General features: G+C 50.0%; 1 protein-coding gene and 1 long non-coding RNA gene across 8 annotated transcripts in view; one reads left to right on the top strand and one right to left on the bottom strand.

Moving 5' to 3' along the window:
* Positions 1-1,667: 1,667 nt before the first annotated feature.
* Rgs6 (regulator of G protein signaling 6) overlaps positions 1,668-16,400 on the bottom strand; it is a 586,626-nt gene continuing 571,893 nt past the window's right edge. For 4 of the 7 annotated variants that reach the window (XM_040275504.2, XM_078050459.1, XM_078050460.1 and 1 more), the window contains exons 18-19: positions 14,215-14,281; positions 1,668-5,834 (exon numbers count right to left, since the gene is read on the bottom strand). In XM_040275504.2, the coding sequence (XP_040131438.2) occupies positions 5,662-5,834; positions 14,215-14,281 (240 nt within the window). In that variant the 3' untranslated portion in view covers positions 1,668-5,661. The remainder of the gene's footprint in view (positions 5,835-14,214; positions 14,282-16,400) is intronic. The other 3 variants (XM_078050462.1, XM_078050463.1, XM_078050464.1) reach the window with 1 other exon arrangement.
* LOC144377875 (uncharacterized) lies at positions 7,526-15,500 on the top strand. The gene is made up of 3 exons (XR_013439109.1): positions 7,526-8,697; positions 9,138-14,462; positions 15,169-15,500. It is a non-coding gene; the product is annotated as an uncharacterized LOC144377875 (long non-coding RNA).

The raw sequence follows: 16,400 nt of genomic DNA, 5'->3' as shown, positions 1-16,400 counted from the left end.
CAGACACCTGGCACTAGGTGATACCAGCCTCAATTCAGAAATGCCATGTGCCAGGCAGGGGTTAAGCCCAGACCAAGGGTGTGTGGGTCAGTCTCTGCCATTAGGGGCTGTTCCTCCGTCTTGTCATTTTGTAGGCTGAAATAAGCCAGACCTGGCCAGGGCCGCTCCAGGGTCCTGAGGTGGCTGTAGTAGCAGTGTACCAAGGAGCTCTGTTGTAAATGGAGCTCATGTTGAGCTGTACTGCTCACCCAGGCCCCTTTAAAATAAACCAGACTCTGCAGCTTCTCTTCAAGAGTGGGGACGGGAGGGGCTGTGTGGTGTGGGGCCTGGGACACCCCACTGCAGGGTGCTGGATGGCTGGGTGAAGGGAAAGACCCCAGCAGCAGGCTTGGGGAGTTGCACTGAGCGCATTCAGTAGTTCCCTGCTTCTGCTGAGGAAGGCAGGCCGAGGCAGAGCTCTGTCAGTTCCGGAGGGGACCTGCCTGTCCGAGGGCCATCTGGGTTTAGAGGCTGCCACATGTCAGGACACTCCTAAGATCAGAGGCCCAGAAGGTCCTTCAGAGGCTGAGACTCAAAGAACAATTGGAAACTGGCCCCAGGGGGAAGGACAGCCGCCTGCCTATTAGGTCAAAAGTCCCCAAGAGGGTATAGGGAGAGAGGAAGCCGTGAAGGTGGCTCCCCCACACCTTTGGATTATTAGTGGCAGCCCCAAATCTCCTCCACTACCCTTGACATAAAAGCAGACCTCTGTCCTTGGTGGTCTGTAGGATTGTGTGCACACACAGTGACAGCTTGCTAAACAAATATTCTGGAAATAAGCCAGATGGTCTGGCTGGGTAGGAGGGGTGGCCATGGCCGGAAGGACAGGGAAGCGTGGCTCTTTTGCGGATAGGCCAGGACCTAACGGTGGGACACACTATAGACTCCAGGCAGGTGTGACCTTGAACTTGACCTTGTAGAGCAGGAAGTTCTGCTCAAGGAGGTGTCCCGGGTTTGAGAGAGTTTGGCTCCCATCCAGATGTGACTGAAGACCCATGTCTATGCCTCTGAAATCATTTCTACCTCCAGGAGCAAAATTTCCAGCCACTGAAGCGTGCTGCTAGGTGCCAGCCTCGTCATTAATAGAGAGTCCTTTTTACTTTGTTCTCTTCCTCCTCTTGTCAGCCTGACTCTCAGGCTCTCGGAGTCCTGCTGCTTTGGTGTTAGGGGGAAATGAGATTGTCTGTCGCTCAGGAAACCAAGACTCCCCATAAAGAGCACCGGCTGTATGCAACGGACTTCAATCCCAAGACTTTATTCAAGGTGGTGTCAGAGTGGCCACTGGGTTTTTGAACCTGAGTAAAGACAGTGGGACACGGAGACCACCCAGCCAGGGACACCCTGGTGGAAGAAGGGGCTTCAACATTCTGGTGACGCTGCTATCCCAACCTAGCAGAATGATCTGGCTTCTCTGAGCTGCCTAGCATCCTTGGGAGCAAGAGGGAAACAGAATGTGTGTGTGTGTGTGTGTGTGTGTGTGTGTGTGTGTCTTTTTGCACAGGAGCACACACATGTGATAACGGGGCACGGTAGAGGGTGGGAGGAATGGTAGATTTTTGTTTTTCCCCTTAGAAATAAATCCTGCCCAATGAACAGCCAAATCAAGGAGTCACACAGAGTTAGCTAGATTGTAGTGGGTTCAAGTCATTTATTTTAAAACTATTACCAGCCTGTTTGGTTCTGGGGTCCAATCCCCCAATTCCAGAAAAATAAACTAATGAGAACCACATGCACTATGAGGAGGCCATTCCAATGTGTCCATGATCATGCAGTAAGTGGGCATAGAATACAGGTCAGGCCCTGGGGTGTGCAGGGCCTCCTCTCCCCAGACAGCTGGCAGCAGCTGGCTCTGAGCCCTTACAGGGGCTAGGGAGAGGGCTAAGCCCTAGTAATTTAGGCCCTGCCCCTTTGGGGCCCTGGGCCCCTTATTGCTACATTTGCTACTTTGCTACTTTATGGCCCCTGGTCTTGCCCAGGGGATGCCTTATTACTGGGTGGCACTAATGAGTAAGTTGCTGGCGTCTGCTGTTGCCATGGTTACATGAGCACAGGCCTCCCTTCAGAGGTTCCTGTGGCGAGTTATTAGTGATTAATTTGGCCACTGTTTGACTATTTCATGGTCCTTGCTACACATTCATCTCAGCCAGATCCTTTTTAGTGATGGCACATTATTTTCCCCCAGCCCAGGGCTTCCCAGCTTCTACATTCTGCAAGACCCAAAGACCAATAACCCTCAGTCCTTTCTACCTTCTGGGAAGGCTTCCTGGTGGTGGCTTTTGAAGCCTGTGCATTTGGAACAGAACAGGAGGGATGCATTTTAGGAAAAATATCCATTTCCAAAAACCAGCCAGGGAGCCAGAGGGGAGGCAGGCTCCTGGGTCAGTGTCCTGTTGGTGAGGTAGTTTGAACATACCAAGAATCCTGATAGGGGAGCACCCCTGAGCATGTCCCTACATGTTCAGCTAGTCAGTTAGCAACCCAGAGTTGCAAGAGGCCCTTCTGAGGTGTCGGCCTGGTACTGACCACTCAGCAGTGGAGAACCTGGAACCCAGGCCCAGTCAATTGCATTGGCAGCTGGGCCTCTGCGGTATTGTAACACCTTCCCAGGAGGACAAAGTTGGGACATCACTTTCTGGGAGAGCAGGAGCCTTCCCCCAACCTAGAGAGTTCCAGCTGCTTGGCTCAGGCCATCTGGTTGCCACTAGGCATTTATACCTGTTGTCCTCTTCCCAGGCAGGGAAGGTTAATTCATTCAGATGTTTCATCCCTGGGGCCCGTGTGTCTTGCCTAGAGGGGTTGGTGGTCACTTGATAAGGCTGTCCTGATACTTTGGCCATCGTCCATCAAAATGATATTTACCCTGCGAACCCTCAGGGGGAAGCATCTTAGGCTCAGAGGCCATGCCCAGGCAGGGAAGCTCAGGTGGTTTTAGGGGACAGGATGGGACAGAGGATCTACTTGGCTACAGAACTACCTTCAAACCTCTAACCTAGCCTGGAATGTTGGCCATGTCCACCAGACCAATGGGGAACTGACCAAGACTCGATTTTCTAAATCCTTGCATTAAAAGGTCTGAGTGGTAGGCTGGCCTTGGACTGGCAAACTTGGGTGAAGCAGCCTGCCCCACTTCCTTCCTTCCCCTGTTGGATCTACTGAGGAGCACATATGGTGGTGGTCACAGGACCATGCCTGCTTCTGCCAAAAAAAAAAAAAAAAGGTGAGGATTAGGGGGTTATTGCTCTGGGTTTGAATCCATCTGAGGTATCCTCACCTCTGTGGAGCCTCTGCTGTCATTGTCCTCCCCTCTGGATGTCCCCAAGGTGGTTAGAATCCTTGAGCTTGTTCTATCTCAGGGCCACAGTCCATCTGGCTCTGGATGGGCCCTTTAGGGTCCTCCATGGTGAAGGTCAGTTCTCAGGCCAGCATAGCTCAGGAGCAACAGTAAAGAGTTGGGGGGAAGGAAGGGGCGCAGAAGTCATGGCCAGGAAGCCGACCCTGCCTTGTCCACAGCCTGACCTAGGATGTCCTCTGCAGCCTGTGGGAGGGGCAGAAGGCAGCCAGACCCCTTCCCCTGAATAACTGAAGGTACAAAGGTGCCCACTGCTTGGGAACCCTCCTTGTCCACACGCCTCCCTATCAGCACAGTTGGGACAATGTTGGGTGCAAATGAACTTGGACCATAACTTTGTTCTGAAACAGGAAGTGCGTATAAATAAAAAGGGGATTTAAAAGAAGTGGAAAGAGGCCCCTTTTGAGACCCTGTCATTGAGATAAGGCTTCATCACATTCATTTACTCAGGTAGTTACCAAGTATCTGCTAGTGCCGGGCTTGGTGCTGAGAGTGTGGGTGTGCCCACCGAGAATCTGGGTCTGTCTTGCCCCTTTGAAAACTCTCTCAGGAGCCCACACATGTCATCTTTTTACTTTCCTGTATCTGAAGAGACAAGAACTACAGCCAGGAGGGAAGAACCCATGAGGATACCCCATAATGGAGACTCCTAATGTTCCTGATGGCTCTATTGTGAGGGATGGGAGAGTGGGGGTCTGGGGACAGGGTTGTGTGGAAGCAGATAAAGACAGGACTCGGAGGTTGGGGGTTGGAAAGATGGGTCATAGGGAAGCACCCAGAAGGCTGGGATGGCGATCCAATGAGCCTTTGGTCACCAGCTGGTGCATTTTCCTGCATGAGTAAAGAAACACCAAGGATCACTTTTTTCCTTCTATGTTTTCTGTTTATACACTCCCAAGGGAGACTTCTTTTTCACCTGTGGCCAAAAATAGATCAAAGGAGGATCGTCGTAGCAGGTAGGGGTGGTTGAGTGTCTGAATTCAGAAACAGCTTGCTCAATACAGCTCTGCCCGAGGTCTCGTGGGTATCACAATAACAACAGTGACGACGATGACAGTATTAGCTACCATTTGCTAAGCACCTACTATGTGTCAGGCACCTGACTTGGTGCTCTATATACACGTCCTCACAGCCACGTTGGCAAAGTCATTTTCACACGCACACACGCACGCACGCGTGCACACACACACACACACACGTGCACACTCACACAAGGAACCCAGGGGATCTTTCTCAGACTTTGCTTTCTCCTAGATGACAGGCTTTGTTTAACAGGGTGCTCTCTGGCTGGCCCTCAGATTGAGACTGGGAAGGGAACCACGTGGCCCTGGCCTGGACCTGCCATAGCACACTCTGCCAAAGCTTCAGGAACAACTGACGCCTGACCCAGCAAGGATCTGGCTGTGCGTACCAGAATGCCACCAGCTAGGGGCTTCCAGGTCTCAATCTGGCCACCTCCCGGGCCGGAGCCCTCCCAGCTTCCACCTGAGGCTGCCAGAGGGGAGAATCCCAATGGCCCCTGAAGTTCACGGCCGTGTTTATTTTAAGTAAAATGTGAGGGAACAAACCAAGGAGCGAGGGTGCAAAGACAGGAAAAATGAAATAATAATTTTCTTAAAAGATGGTCATCAGAACCTCCATGGCTGCTCATCGACATGCTCTTCCATCTGCACCAGTGCTCTCCCATCCTCCAGTGATGGGCCCTTGAGACATCTGATGGGACCCAAGGGCTGCCACCGCACCCGTGGAGACCTCTTTGAAAGTTGGTCTCAAAGTGGGTGGAAAGCAGGTGAGGTGAGGTCGCCTTCGCACTGAAAACAGGATCTGGACATATTATGTGGGAGCTGTGCCTGGTGCTGGCTGGTCATACCCAGGTGGCCACAGAGTCAGGGTGGGGGGCTGGGGCGGGTCATGGTGGCTGTGACGAAGGTGCACCCTGTGGGGGCACCAGAGAGGGGCGATGCATAATACTGGACGTGCCCAGGGTCCACTGGCTCCTCTTGCATGTGCTGGCGGGTGTGACTCCCCCAGGCAGCAGGAGGAGTGAGGATAATAAGAATATAATCTCAAGTGATAGTCCGACAGGAATCCCGTGAGCTGCTCTCTCCTGACTCAGTTAGAAACAGGGCCTCCAAGTAGACGGAGTGCTGGCGCACAACTGTACAAGGAAGAGGGTGCAAACAGGAGCCTCTCCCTGCTGGCCCAGGTCTGTGGACGCTTCCTGGTGTCCCCATTCACCCACCAAGTCTCCCCACCATCGCCCTCCATGGCCCTCACTCTTTCTCCTTCACAGTGACCAAATCTCCCCGCAAGGAAACTCTGTCCGCAGATGTGGAGCGCCGCCGCCTGCCCGTGTGCTCTGAGGGCCCGGGCCCTGGCCCTGTGGTGGGGACACTCAGGAGGACTGCATCAGGCCGGTGAGGCGCTTGCCCGCCAGCGACTTTCCCTGCAGAGAGACAGGCACAGAGGCACGCACAGGTGCACACGCACACACAGAGGGACAGAGACAGAGAGCCAGACAGATGAATTAATTGCTGCCCAAGCCATAGAGGCCAAACAACTCACCAACCCGATTGACCAGTTTGACTGGGGTCTCTAGCATGGGAATCCTAACTGGGGACAGTTGGAAAAGCCAGGACTGCAGGGCGGGTTCAGGGAGTGAGGGTGTGTGGCTGGTACTTTTGGGGAGTGTAGAAGTTTTACTTACCAAAGAACTAGGTATTTAAACCCTGGGGTAGAGCACCTCTTAATGCTTGGGGGCTGCCCCTGAACTTGATTTTATTCAAGCAGGATAGGAGGAAAAGGTAGATTAGGGAGTACTGAGGTCAGGAAGGGTGGGTTGATCCAAATAAATGGTGGTTATGGATCTGGGTGACTTAGAAATGAATAAATTAGTCTTGGGAACACAGAAGATCTATGAATCCTGCTTGAAATGTAGGATAGACACAAGCTTTGGCTCCTCTTGGGGATGGGTTCTGGGACTGTGAAAATGACAGGGGCATTTGCTGAGGCTCAGAACCACTGAAGGTCCCAGGACAGTGGACTCCTGCTGTCTCCTTATGGTCTCAACTCTCCACCTGTGATACCCAGAGGCTGAGTTTGCTGGCCCCATGTCAGGAAGCCTATAAGTCTCTGCTTATAACCTATGTGGCCATTCCTCTCAAAAACTAAGATAATACACTGGACCATGAGGCCCAGTGCATGAGGCCTAGATGTCCCGGAGAGTCCAACTGACTATATGTCCTGGGGACATGGTTGAGGAGCCTCTGGTTTGAGAGGGGATTCAGGACACCAAAGGGAGGCTGAGCAGATGAACGAGGATCAGTTGCTGTTTACTTCCCTTGACAGAGTTTGCACCTGTTCCTTGGCCCACCCTCTTCAGAAATCTATATCTCATTGGGCAGAGGTCCAGACAGTGGGGCTGGACCCAAGCGGATAGATCACGCGTCTAGGAGAATACGCAAAACTCATCACAGTATTGACAGCGGGTCAACGACACCATCGCCATCTGCAAAGGGTAGCAGACCATCCCCTGTCAGCAAGGGCTGGGGGGCTTGGTCGTGACATTGCAGGGGCCAGCAGTTCCTCGTGTTCATTTCCAAGCAGGGTGTGGAAGCTCATCTAGATGACTGGGCTTGGCTGCGTGTAAGCTGGATGTAATTAAAAAAAATTGATCAGGTTTGTGAAGCCTGGTAGGGTACTCAATAAACCTGCTGATTGATGAATTGATGGATAATGGGCATATCTAAAAATGAACAACACAGGCTTGGAGTTAGCTGGATGCAGGACAACATGTCATCTGGCTTAGGTCTCCACAGAGGGACACAGCCAGGCTGGCTGAGAATTTTGATGGCACAGATGGGTGCTTAGACAGAAACAGCAGTGCCCTCAGGAGCTATAGGAAAACCTGCATCTACTTCTCCTTCTTTTCTTCTTTCCCCCTCCCCCTTTCTTTCATTCCCTATTTTTGCCAGTGAGACAAAAACTCTTCATTTTTCACCCTATCTTAAGAAAAGAAAAAAATTGCCCACACTCCCCATCAACAACCTTATCTGAATCTTAAAATACACTAAACTTAGCCTGCAGCAGGGTACGTTTATACTAGGCTAAGGATTTTTTAAATCATATTGTTAAAAAATCCTGGAGGGTTTCTGTATCAGTCTTTGAGAATCTTTAAGCAGGATGGCTACTTCTTTGTCTAGGGCAGGTTAGGTACCACAATAGCTCTTAGAAGGCAGAGGCTGGCCTTGAAGGCCTCCCCTCCAGTCCCTGGGATCAATGGCACTCCTTCAGTGACCTTTCTTACATGGAGTGTGGGGTGAGGCATTTGTCATCTAGCTGGTCCACCTGGGAATGAAGGTGCTTTCCTGGTGCAGGCCCGAAGACAGGAAGCATGGGAAGGTGTTCGGGGGTCCACACTGGGACAGAGTGAGTTTAGGGACCTCCTGGGGTGAGCTCCTCCATCCCCTATCACTCATCCCATCCCTGCTCCTATGAAAGGAATCAAAGAATTCTGCTTTCCTCTTGGGTCCTGCTTATTGCTATACCCCTAATACCAACTCCTCCTTCTTCTCCCAACTATCTTCCACCAGGACCACAAACAACACAGGGTGTACCCAAATATATGTATGTTCTGGCTTGCTATACATGGCTTTTGGGGCTCTGATTTAACTGGCAGATATGGGGGAAAAAATCTTCAACTCTTCTGAATAAGTGTCTTTTGCCAATATGTATGCTCAAAGCCTAGAGACAAGGAAAATCAGGTTCACTAGTTGCCCAAACCCTCACTGCAGCTCCATCCTCATTAGTGAGGTCATTTTTGGCTGGAGAGGGGGCTGGATATTTTATTTCTGAAGGATGATGTGTCTTATCTGTTCTAGGTGAATTTGGCCCCAAGGCACCCCTGACCTTAACTCCTCCCAGCTTCACAGACAGAGCTGGGCTGGGCTTGGAGTTGCTAATTAATCTTTTCCTACCATAGTCCAGGAGCTCAGCCTCACAGCTGACTCCAAAGACCTGTGACCAGCCTGTAACTGCCTTCCCCTCCCCTCCCCCATTTCTATTTCCCAGGACTTCAGAGGTGAATGGTGCAGGTGACCAGCCCAGGGGCCATTCCTGAGATTGCTCCAAACCTCTCATCAATCCAGGTGCTGTGGCTTGGCATTTCTGTCTCCCTCTCCCCACTGTTGCATTCACGCATTTACCAAATGCCAGTTCTGCTGCTAAAGATGGAGGTCATGCGGGTTCCGGGCAGCTTGGGAAGCCTCTCAGCCCAGCTGCAATCTACTGGCTACACTGTGACCTCCTGGGTGAGTGAGGGCAGGCTCGGGCTGGGAGGCAGTTAATCATGCAGGACGCAGGCATGGCTAGATGCCTGCCTGGCCCAGGGCTTTGGGGGAAGAGATCCTGCAATCCCACTAGCTCAGCAGCAGCCTCCCTTCTGAAGAGCTGAGTCTCCTGTAGTGTTCAGGGATCAAAGGGAAATCTAAGCAGAGGCTACCTGTGCTCAGAGATGAGCTGCCCCAGTGGATATCTCCCTGGGGGCTTGCAGGCAGCTCCTGAGGCACCTGTTCTGCCCAGAGACAGGAGGGTACTGCCTGCACTCCTAGGGCTCTTTTCTCCCTTCCCCTCTCCTCCATCCCTGCCTCCAGTTTGGATGGTTCTAAAGGAACTGCTCAGGAAGGGGAGAGGTAACTCCGCCTGTGTCTGGCAACTGCACAGCTACAGAGGGAGCATTTTTTTTTTTCAGGGTGTGAATGCATGATGTTCCTCAGTGTTGGTCAGTTGGGAATGGGTCATGGTGCCAGGAAACTGCAGCCAGCTCAGCCCAGGGCCTTGGCGTCGCTGAACGAAGCAGCTGAGTGCGGTGGAAAATGCTATTAGCAGGCAGCCTTTGTCCAAGTGAAAAAATATACGGTGATTAAGAACCGAGCTGCGGAAGGTACATTCCAGAGACACCAAAGCTTTGCATACAGTCAAAGTGCTTTTCACCTTGGAGACATTCGGCAAAGTGTAATCCAAAAGGACTTGGGATCCTTCAATTTCATGGACCACAGGGCTTAGTACTAGGTTTACAAACACCCACACGTTCAATTCCCACCCTCCACACTGACTAATCATTTCAGCTCTGTGGCCATCTCGGTGGCTAGAAGCCTGGAAGAAGGCGATCATGGAATCCTTTGTTTCTGAAAGGAAACACACAAAAGGAATTGCTCCCTTTTGTGCAGGGCTTTAAGGAAAATCAACATGCTGCTGGACATGCTGTGGCCCTGTGCATTGCGTTTTTCAGATATTAATCAACAAAGCATGCACAATCCCCGTGACCAAGAACTTCCGCCACTTACTTACCTGCGAGACTGGTGCTAAACTCTTGGACTGGGATAGGACTGGGCTCAGAGAGTAGCCCTGGGGATCAGATGGCATACTGGGGGCAGCAGAGCCAAACATTAGGGGTTCAGCGAGAACCCTTTTCAATGGTAAGGGAATAAAGATATTGGAACTGCTGATGAGATTCTCTTGTTCAGATGACCCAAGACCAAAGAGACAGAACTCAAATGCATCAGGTCAAAATCTGAGCAACTCTGAGGATAGAAATCAACTGTGGTTGCTTCTGGAGAAAAGGGATGGGACTGATTGGAAAGGGGCAGGAGGGAATTTTCTAGGTTGATAGGGTGTAGATCACATGGGTGTATCCATTTGTCCAATTCAGTGAACCATATATTTTAGATCTGTGCATTTTACCGTATGTAATTACACCTCAAAAGGAGGAAAGAAAGATTGGGAGGGGGATCCCAGCTGTCACATCTCTGCCTGGGAACTTCCCACTTCTTACTCTTTTTCAGTTGCTGAGCCCATCTTTGCCTTTGGAGAAATTCAGTGCTTTCTCCTCCAGTATGGGAGTAACCCAGATTCCTCTGCTAAGGGAACTGGAACTTGCAACAAAACTAATTTGGAACACTGTTTCTAGCTTCCACTGATCCACATGGATCCCCCTGGTGTGAGGCCCAGGAATTTCCATCCATGCTAATGAAAAAAGGTGTTTTGCTGAATAGGGCTCACCAAGTGACTTCATCAGGCAAATATTGGGAGGCTCTGGAGATGGGTTGTCCTTTCAAGGAGTTTGAAGGTGACCTATGAGTGGCTAGATCATGCTCACATTCATAAAGGATGTGCGTGTGTAACAGTACCAACTTAGAAGGGCTAGCTGAGGACAGCAGTCTGGAACTCAAGAGCCAGGCAGAAAGGTAAGAGTCTTGGCTTGAATTCAGAAGGTGAAGGGAGAAGAAAAGACCTGCCTAAATTCATCAGGTGACTCTCTGAGGGCTGGTGCTCCTGGTGTCCCTTCCCCGCTGAGCAAGGCGAAAGGAACAGTTTAAATGGTAAGTCTGAGGCTTATGGCATCTCCTTTCTCCGTGATGCTTAAGACTGGGGAGAGAGAGGGACATCCTTTTGGGATGGTTTAGGGGTCTAAGGAACTCTGGCAGAGGGGGCAGGAAAATCCATACTTAATACAGAATCGCTGCAAAACGTGTCCAACTCTCCATCTCCCATCACCCCCTACTCATCTTGTGAAGCAAGGTGGTGTGGATGAAATGGGAAAACTGGGTAATGGGACAAGTCAGACATGACACACGGCTGATCCACAGCAGAGCTCGGCCAGAGCAGCATCAGAAGGGAGAGGCGGGTGTTTCTGGCCGTCTCGCCCTTTAGCAGCGAGTCGGGGCGGAAGCCCTGTGGCAAGATTCATTCCTGGGGTCTGTATTTCTCCTGGGTCCTCACCAAGCCTTCTGATCTCTCTCAGGGGCTGAAGGGCATTTTATTTTGTTTTAAAATATTCTCTTTATTTGAGTTTTTATAAGATGTAGCACAAACATAAAACAACACCCCCTTTTTTTAAAAAAAATCAAGGGATGGTGAAAATCGAATTAATAACAGGAACTTCACTGGCTGAAAAAATTACTATATATTCACGTATACTTAAACCTGAATTTGTTTTTAAAAATAAGAAAGAGGATCATGGGTTGTTTTTGAAACAGCCCATCATATGTAGAGTGGTATAAACAACCCGGTTTTGCCATATAAATGGTAGGAATATGGAATTTGCCTGGAAGTCACATTATCTGAAAGCAATTTCCCCCACAAAATGTCACTGGGACCCTAAGCAGGTTCAGATACCTTGCTCCAATACCTACCAGTGATTTTTAAAAAATTATTATTTAAAAATTTTAAACTTAGTAAAAGCAAGTTGCCAGCCCTCCTATCTGAATTAATGTAAAAGGACCAATGTATCTCCTTATCCCCCAGGACCTATTTTTTGAATTTCTTACTCTTCCCCAACTGAGTGACATTGATATCCTGTGTACCTCCCTTTGCAAGTGTTCTCTTCAAATCTTCTAGACTTTGATGACAGCAGGATGGGGATGGTCCCATCACCAGGGACACAGGTTAGCTGACAGGTGCCAGTTGACTGACCTCTGAGCAGCTATTGCATGTCAAGCAAAAAGGCATTTGACAAACAGTTGAGCTAATGTCCACAACACCCCTGCTGCTTAAATATTCCTTTAATCCCACTAAGTGCACGAGAAACGGACTCAAATACACCTCCAGGAACTTGCCTGAGAGCAGACAGCTAGTTGTGGCCAAGCCCAGGTGGTTGGCCTTTGTGAAGTCTTTCACCTGCTTTGCATGGGCTGCGACTTGAGGGAGGAGGAAGATGGAAACACTCAGGGTCTAAGATCTCTCCCTGGCCCACCTACACTGTGCCAGCTTTGGGGCAATGCAGGGTGAGAAAGAGATTTTAGCTCTTGAGCACCCTTGCCCATCTCAGGCAGCTTCTGCTCTGCCTGGGGCTTCTCACCACATTTGGAAATCCTGTGACAGGGGAGGTGCCCCCTTCTGGCTATGAGCCTGGTGAGAGGAGCTTCTGGTCACAGCACTGAGCTGGGCTGCAGGTCACCGTGGCGGAGTGCACACAGATCTTTAGCAGGGACTGCTGGGCAGGTCAGGGAAAGCTGCTGTTCTTTACCGCCCTGTGTTACTAGTGCCCGCTGCCTCTGGGATCTTCCCTAGTTACCCCTCCCAGGCAGGACAGTAAGCAGGTATGACGTGTACCTTTCCAAGGTGGGCCAGGCAGAGTGGCCTTATTGCAACTAGAACTAACCCAATTTCAAACCATTCTAGGTCAAGTGCCTGATTCGGGGACACATCCTCCCTGGGTGGTGTTCCTGATCCCTGACTCCTGCCCGCATCGGCCTCACCACTCACAGGACTTTCTGCCGAGGTTAACTTCTGCCTGTCAGTTTGGGTCAATTATGATAGACCTTCCTCCTTGGTCTCTCCAGCTGTGCAGGGACAAATCTGGAACCAGGCAGGGATGCCAGGAGTGGCAAGAGCTCAGCAGCTGAGCCCTACATTGGTGGCAGAATGCCCAGGCACAGACTCCCAGGCCTCCTTCCCAAGTTGTGCCTTTCTATGTCCCCGCTACTCTGCATCTCCTGCAGTGAAAATGCCCACTTTCCCACCCGATCTCTCTTCTCTCCTTCCACTTGTCCCAACTGCACAAACCCCGTTGCCCTTTCTACCCTCAGCTTGCAGTCAATACTTAGTGGCCTTGGGAGTGGAGGGATGCATTCTGCTTGCAGAGCCCCTCAGTAGCATGCCCGCATGTGGCCCACACAATGCTTGCCTCTTCCTCTCTCCTCTCCAAATGTACTTCGGTATCTAAGTGCTGGTTCACTCCAAATTAGGCAAGATGAAAAGACTCAAGGAAAGAGACACATGACTGTGTTGCTATTGGCAACAACTTGATGCTACTTTCCCCCAACTAAGTAACCCTTGACTATGACTACAGGAGAGTGTGCAGCTGAAGTTTAGTTATTTGATATTGTGGACATTACAGCTAAAGAAAGTTACTTGTTTGGCAGCCCACAATTCTCCAAGGGACCTATGAGGATTCTAACTCTATCCTATCCTGCAAACATGTGCACTAACTTAAGTTAGCTAAGGCAGAGCTAGAAAGCACAGGCAGTCAACTTCTGACCCCCCTGCCCACTGCCCTCCAAAAAAGGGCAGTGAATGTTCAAGTTCATTAGGATGCATATGCAAAGAGCACTGGCTCATTTCCCTCTCCTTCCTACCACCAGGATGCATTCAGGAGACATGCATTTGTAACTGAAAAAAATCAGGGAACAGGTTGAACAGCATTTTTGGGTCTGAGTCATTGGGATTCCTAGCTGCAGAGAGAACTTGCTTACTTCCCTATTCCCTACAGATTCTTTCCACATGTTGCTGAGATGTTTTGGGTCCCTGTGGGACAGTGGATGGGAAGTTTCTCAGCTTTCTTCTCTGCTGGTGGTCTAGTATGTAGAAATGTGAGGTTTCTTGCAGGACTTAACCCAGGGCTCTCAGAGCAAGAAGAAAGGGAAGATTTAGCTGGGAGACAAAGCCTCGGGATGCTGCTGTTGAATGGAAGTGGGCATTTCTGTCTTCTTCTGCTAGGGAATGGAAATCTGAAGATGTGATCAACAGGATCAATAACTAAGGTGCTATTTGCACGCTGTTCCTAGGACAGGCATTGTTTCTGGACCCTCCTCAGCTCCTTGTTTCTTCCAAAGGAAAAAAATCATGAATGCAAAATTGGGCAGAAAAAAATAGAGACACCAAGAAATGGGTACCGCTGACTGTCTGTGGGACCATGGGATGAGAACAGGAGCTGTGGGTAGAGCCAAGGCCACAGACAGACAGATCATCTCTGCTGGATTTTGGAGCACCTTCTATGCAGAAGGATCCCCAAGGTTAGAGAGCGTGCGGACGCGGGGATCACTCACCCACTGCTGGAAGGAAGCCACCTCGGGGGTGAAATGCAGCGGCCATTCTGACTCTGCGCCAGCAGCACTAGGCAATTGTGTTTTGGGGAAGGGAAGTGAAGAATAACTTATCCAGCTGAAACCATGAAGACCTGTGGCTTTAGAGGAGCCCCTGCCCCGGCACACGGCTGCAGCGGCATGCAGTCCAAGCAGAGGCACATGCAGTTCTGCAGTGTATGGCGACACACCTCCCATACACTGAACACCAGGTGTGTATCAGGCAGGTGGCACACGCACCTGTGCACACACCTGTGCACAGGTGTATACACAGGTGTACACGCTCATGTGCATGTTCACACCACGGGTACTCACGTAAGCATCTCATGCAAGTTGCCTAAGCAGCCACGTGATTGGCTATGGGGTTTTACATCAGCTTCTATGATCTTTGACTGCAAACTTAAAGCATTTACTCAAAATACATATTCAAAACCTAAATTCTCCCCAGGAGAAAGCCACTCGTTTTAGTGCAAATGGCCTTTCTGCTGTTTCTGTCAGTGCTGAAGGCAGTAGGAGTACACACACCAGGGGTCTGGTTTGTTGAGAGATTTCAAAGCATCCCCTGTCACTTGTTTCAAATTCCTCCAACAACCTTGCTATGTAATAAGTGGCTTAAAAAAATAGAAACCTCTGTTTATCTGGCAGAGGGAGCAACTGGACTTAGTGAGATTAGATTGCCCAGGGTGGCTCTAGGCAGGCAGACAGCTGAGAGGCCAGCGTTCCTGGGAATGGGGCTGTCATACAGAGGGCTACAATTGGAAAACTGCATTTTATGCTGTTTTCATGGATAGAACCATTCATGATCTGTGTCTGGAAGCAGAAGGCTTCACAGAGTCCTGAACCTAAGTAGGAGGCCAAATACCAGTTCCTGGCGAGCAACATATGTAACATTTTACCTGTGGTTCTTCTATTTTCCAGGTTGATAGGATCTACAGCTCCCAAGGCTACCTGAGACATGCTTAGGGGCCATGAGAAATCAGTCATAGGACAGAAGCTGGCCTGCTGGGCACCAGTGTCCCCCTATTCCTGAGCAAAACAGAGAAACTAGCTCTCGGAGTCAACTGTAAACTGGGACACTAATAGTAGCTCTCATATATTGAGTAGTTGCCATGTCAATCATTGTAAAAATGCACTTTGTACATATTGTCATAATGAGATACCCACTTGCCCATCCTCAACTGCAAAAAAATGAATACAGTGATATCCACCTCGCAGAGTGTTGTCGGAAATTAAACAAGGTGATAAGTGAAGAGCTAAGCTTGGATTGCAAATGACATCATAATGATGAAAATGAGACTAAGAGTCACACTTGTTGAGCACATATGTTGCAAAGTCTGCTAAGCACGTTATGTAATTTTTTCCCACATCATCATTTGCTCTATGTCCCTTTTATGGATGAGGAAACTAAGGCTTTGACTTGCTGCTCATGTCATACAACTAAAAGGAAGAGCTGGAGTAGAACCAGCTAAGGGCTAGGGATATAGCTCAGGGACTGGGTTCAATCCTCAGAACCACCAAAAAAAAAAAAAAAAAAAAAGGAACTATAAGTTCAGCATGACAGAGGTGACAGTTAACACTGTCATGTTTTCTTTTAGTGCTGGCATGTACTCCATGCAGTAGGCGTGTGAGCGACTTGTCCCCAGGGTCTTATACCAACACCAGGTGGACAGGTAGGGATTCCACTGGGGCTGCCTGTCTCTAACTTAGCTCACTTGTCTGCATTTCTGTGGGCACGAAAGGGACAATGTTCTCAGGAGGCAAAGCAGCAGGTCATTTTCAGTAGTGGAGGTGACTGCATTTGGCGGGTATATTGTAGCCACATTTCTGACTTTTGGCTTGAGGTGGTTGAGGCAGCTCAGTCACAACCCAGCTCCTTTTTTTTTTTTTTTTTTGGTGACACAAACTGCAGGTAACTGGCGACAGTCAGGGTAAGGAACAATCTAGATGGCTTAGGGCAGCTACCCATGAGAGTGGCCCATTCAGGGGTGTCTCAAAAACACACTCCTGCTGGAACAAGACGCCCTCCCTGTCGGTTGCCTCTTTCATCCCTGGGGAACATGGACATGATGAGAACTCTGACACCAAACCTGGACAAAGCTGCTGGGGGGCAGATGGGGGGGGCTCTGGTGGCCATCACCCAACTCACACTC

Source organism: Ictidomys tridecemlineatus, chromosome 5, assembly GCF_052094955.1.
Source record: "Ictidomys tridecemlineatus isolate mIctTri1 chromosome 5, mIctTri1.hap1, whole genome shotgun sequence".
Classification (NCBI taxonomy): domain Eukaryota; kingdom Metazoa; phylum Chordata; class Mammalia; order Rodentia; family Sciuridae; genus Ictidomys; species Ictidomys tridecemlineatus.
The sequence above is the reverse complement of the archived record's forward strand: the minus strand, read 5'-3'. Positions and strand labels throughout refer to the sequence as shown.